This window comes from Opisthorchis viverrini (assembly GCF_000715545.1).
Source record: "Opisthorchis viverrini unplaced genomic scaffold opera_v5_132, whole genome shotgun sequence".
Lineage (NCBI taxonomy): Eukaryota > Metazoa > Platyhelminthes > Trematoda > Opisthorchiida > Opisthorchiidae > Opisthorchis > Opisthorchis viverrini.
The window spans coordinates 748,999-753,966 of NW_008751789.1; the positions used below are offsets into that span (position 1 = coordinate 748,999).

Genomic DNA, 4,968 nt, shown 5'->3' on the forward strand with positions numbered 1-4,968 from the left:
TGATGATGATGACCACAATCGGCATTTGTACATCTAAATGCTGTTGTGATATTGAAATTTGAGCCAGTGTCACAGCCAGTGTCTTTACGCCTTGCTCTTCAATCCGTACACAGCGGATCGTAGGGCTTCGATTGCCTTCACGACTGCCCTCCGTGTAATCGTTTCTCAGTGCTACCGTACCTTTTCCCTCGGATGAACTTGAAGCAGGATGTAGCAGTTGGATGGTTACATATTTTATCGTTCATAGAATTGGGATATTCACTTGAGACAATCGCAGATATCTTTTGTCTCACCAACCTTTTGTAACGTTCGAAATTCCCGCAGTTCGCTGTTTGGTTAACAGAGTCCCTATTCAACGTTTTCGGCGTTCGCCGTTTATTCAGATATGGGTGTCTAGTTCGAGCTGATAATCCAACGACTGTATTCATTGCTCAGTGTTTATCTAGGAGACATCTTACTTTTGGTCTCAGCAAGTGGCACAAATACACAACAGTCATTGTGTGAAATGATGCTACGGTACCTATCGATCACTCCAATAAGGGACAATTTAAATGTTTTTTAGTTGCCCAGCGGACTGCATCCTATATTTGCCAAAACATGTGATTCTCTCAACCACTTGAGTGCATCCAGAGGTAAATTTAACAAACGAATGATATAAATAGGTAAATATCACATGATACTTTGACTGAAGGCCCTTAGCAATCTCGTCCTATCAGATAACAAGCACCAAGGCGGATCTATCGTTCATTCCGGCTTGGGTTGGCAATGGCTAAAAGCAAGATACTAGTGAGCCTTGCGAATCAAGGTTCAGCCCTCGACTTACCTTGAATACCTCCATGCAGATCGATTCTTGTGCTCGTAACCCACCTGTTGGCACTACTCACTGACCGCCAGCATTTCAGACTGAATAACTCGGGAGAGTTGAGCCGCGTCACGGGTTTTGAAAATTCAGTTGCTGCGTCACACGGCCGTTCAGTGGAAATCTACATCCTGGAATTTTAGAAATTCATTGGACCCCGAAGGACAAATATCAACAACTTGACATGCAATTCGCTCTTGCTGTAGTTGCTGGACTTGTGGCTTGCACGCCAACTTTTGCAAACACTGTATGCCATTCCTTGTGACATGGACGATAACTGTAAGCGTTGCCCCTATTTCTTCATATCTTAGCCGACTACGGTCTTTCAGAGATCTATTTACACTTCGTCATCTCCACTTCGTGATAGGCTGAAAGCGCAAATTTTGTTTTCGGCCATTCACGTGTGCTCTAGTTTTTACGTTACACTGGCAATTTCAACAGTGAATTTACTCAACAACCATTCTTTTCGCCCCCGACGCGTACTCATCTTTCCACCATCTCTGTGTACTGGGTGTGGGTTCCGCGATTAGGTGAGGGAGGCTCGTCCGTACTGCGTATTTATATCCAAACTAACACATTTTTGGTTCGCTTCAGCCAGTGGTTTTCCTCATAATGAATTATTTCGTCTTTGTATGGGATTAAGTATGACGTTCCAGAAGGAAGATATGTGCCGAGTTTCTTCAGCAACCGGCAAAATTTGGCTTGAACTGAGTACATAATTTTCGTTGCCATTCTGTTGCACATAGTTGATGGATTGTTCGGCAGATACAAACTAGTGTTTTTTCTCATTCTTGTTCTAGGCGGATCTCACACTACCTCGTGGGGTTGGAGAAAAGCGTCTTCTACGACAGGTTGCTTATAACTTAGGCTTGTTGCAGGCTTCCACCCTTTCTAAACGTGCTATGCAGTTCGGGAGTCGCATTGCTAAGGCGGAAGGTTCCAGTCGGTTGCTTGGATCTGCGGACAAGATTCCTGCTCGCCTGGATGCTTAGACTGACCGAGTGCCATGCTCATGTACATAATACATTCCAGTTTGTTTTTGGGCTCATCATTCCTTTTTCATATCACTTTTTTTGGAAACTGTGATATAGCGGATACGCATTACTCAGCGGTTTAGGAATAACGAAAGCATTTTGTAATAACTTTCAGATATGGAACCTGTTATAAAAGTGAATGTGATTGCGAAGTGAACTTTACTAGAAGTTTCACATTTACAAAGGCTTTACACCAAAGATCATCTGTGATTGCTTGTCGCGACGGCTCGTTGGATTTAGTAGTTCCCCACGATATACATATTAGGAAAAATCGATTCATATGACCAAGCCCATCGCTGCTCAGTCGCAGCAATCCATGCTGTTATCTACGCGCATTATTTCCGTACTGGTTTTTAGTTCATAAAATGTGTCGCTATTTCATTACAGTTTCTGCTGGGATGCTGTCCCCAAAACGCCAATCAATGCTTACTCGACAAGCCTTGCTTAACCGGAATTGACTCAGTATTGCTCGAAAAACTGTGGAGAAACGAAGGTTGAGGTCAGATTTGGATACTCATGGAATCTTCCAAAGATGAAGGAAAACACTCAGCCTTGGGGGATATTGAGGACCAATAGTCAGGATCTCATACCTCCCGAGATCAAGTCCGATAAAGGAAAGTGGGTCGGAGGTGCTCGGTTTGCTCTGTCTAACAGTTCGCGAAGAATTGGGTGAACAGAATTGCGCACGTATATGTAGTTTTTTTCAGTGACAGGTGACCCCCTAGTGAGTCGTCATGTATGACGAAGAACAGAAGATGCGATTGACCAAACAAAGTGGTCAGCTTTCATCTGGGCCTGGAACTTTTACACACTACGTAGTCAACTCGTTAGAGTCCTTCTTCGCCGGTCACAGACATGACTGCTAGTTTTTTCCGCGCCTCCGATTCTACTAGAGGGATAAATTAGTCTGTGCTGTGGGAAGGAACGCGCATGTGATCTCCAGATGCTTCTGAATCAGAACAGTCCCAAGGACCACTGTTACTAATTCGGGGTTCAATACCACAGCGGACAGAATATTATGATCAAGTTTCGTGACAGCTTGTTTTTGCGCAAAATAGGCAGGTGGGAAATTCGGCTCCAATGAGACAAGAGAGCGGAGGGATTTATAATATCATGGGATAGATTACGCGCCTGAATAGTATTAAGCACTCTGTTTTGAAATGATAGATGGTAAGCAATAGAGATGGGAACTGAAAATGATCTAGCCTGTCATGGAAAAATAGGGAACCACTCTTGACTGCAGAGAAGCCACCGAAAATGCAGGTTAATCTTTTGGATACAGACTGATGTTATGTTCGTAAATTTGGTAAATATGGATGAATATATGAATATATATATATATATATATGATATGCATATGAATATATGAAGATTCTCGTCCGCGTTTTTCCAACTCTCAACCTATACGTGATCCTGACGTACCCACAAGGACCTGAAACGCCAGGTTATTGGAGACATTATCAAATGATGGTATATGGATCAGGCATGTTGATCGTTCTAGTTCCCATCATCGAAGACTGTTGACTTGAGAGTGAGATTGCGTTCGTCGGTTAGTCAAAGGTAATCGGCGATTTGGTGAAGAAGAAGTAATTGAACGATCGTTTGAAGCTCTCCCATATTCTGCTCTTTCTACTTTTCTGGACCGGATTTCACTTAGGCTCTTCGGCGAGCAAATAATTGTCCAAGATGATAATTGCCACGGTTATCATCTTCTTAGTTGGTACTGCTCACCCATCAAAATGTTCCAAAACAGCTAGACACATCGACGGAGTATTTTCAGCTTACAGGAGACGCTGCATCTTTGTTCACCAGCTGGAGTGTCGCTTGCTCGTCAAAACAGTTTCCATTTTACGATGGATCCTATGGCAGTTCAGCTTCTCAAAAGTTTGTCCTTTATCCGGCGGCTAATTCAGCCGAATGTGAATACGTATAAGTCACTGGATGTCACATCATTGAAACGTGTGAAAGAAGTCGGTGTTCGACAAATAAAGTGAGTAGTCATTTGGTGGCCAACGTATACAGTAAAGCGTTTGTTTTTATCGATAAAATTAAATCAAAACTGATAGCATTGAAAATCGAAAGCACAGGGGTGTGGTGTCAAAAAATTATGCTACAACAGTGGAGAAGAAAGCATACACTACAAGTAACCGGCTCCAGAGCTTTGGATCATTGCCTGAAAGAGTACGAGGAATGGTGGATTACTTAAGTGTGTCTCATAGTAGAGCTTAGGACTGTATGAGAGAACGAAATGAATTATCTTGAAAGCACAGGCTACTCATAGGTTTACTAGGAACTCCTCACGGTTTTTGGGGCTCACGTAGGGAGTTTCCGATGACCTAATCCCCTTGAACATCTGCAAACTGCACAGAGTCAGCGAAATACACTCATTTGCGAATTGCGTTGGAGATGACGGGGAGATTAGCTGCCTTTTTTCTTCATAATATTGTTCAACTGAGTGTGCTGCTCCAAGCCAGTTTCCTGTTTCAGTCGGTGCGTTTTTCTTGAGGTCGACGTGTAATTACCTGGCAGAATACTTATGTAGATTCTGAAAACTCTTCGATAGCCCTTGACCGACTTGTCCCATCAGGTGAACACAGGGTTTACCACTTCTGTACAGTTTTATATTTAAATGGAATATGGGGTTAGAGGAAACTCACGGACTGCGCATACGTAAAGAGAAACAAGAAAGGCGAGACCAGTACGTTGTGTCGAGCAAATATATTCTTCGATAGTTCGAATATCGTAACAACCGAAACAACAAGCGAACAGTTGAAGAACATCACAGAATAGAGATTTACTTGTGTCTCACTTTAATGCTATAACCATGTGCAACTGAACGCATTTCACCCAAAACACATTTGTGGACTCTGACCACGCGCTCGTCCGGAGTCGCTTCTCCCTACGTTTCCCGGGGTCGCTTAAGGTGCGGACAAATCGCATGGCAACTGAAAGACTGGCAGATCCGGATGTCAGACGAACTTACAAGAATCGTCTTCTAGAGTCTCTTCCAAATGCTCCACCATCAGATGTGAACTCATACTGGGACGAGATTGCTACCTCTTTGCATAGTGCTGG

At 43.3% G+C, this 4,968-nt stretch overlaps 2 protein-coding genes across 2 annotated transcripts in view; one reads left to right on the forward strand and one right to left on the reverse strand.

Moving 5' to 3' along the window:
• The window catches only part of T265_06424 (hypothetical protein), a gene marked incomplete at both ends in the record, with an annotated part of 94,546 nt that extends 92,645 nt beyond the window's left edge, over window positions 1-1,901 (forward strand). The window contains one exon of the mRNA XM_009171682.1: window positions 1,660-1,901. Within this exon, the coding sequence (XP_009169946.1) occupies window positions 1,660-1,851 (192 nt within the window). The remainder of the gene's footprint in view (window positions 1-1,659) is intronic.
• T265_06425 (hypothetical protein) overlaps window positions 1-4,968 on the reverse strand; it is a gene marked incomplete at both ends in the record, with an annotated part of 36,192 nt that overhangs the window by 12,502 nt on the left and 18,722 nt on the right. The window lies entirely within an intron of this gene.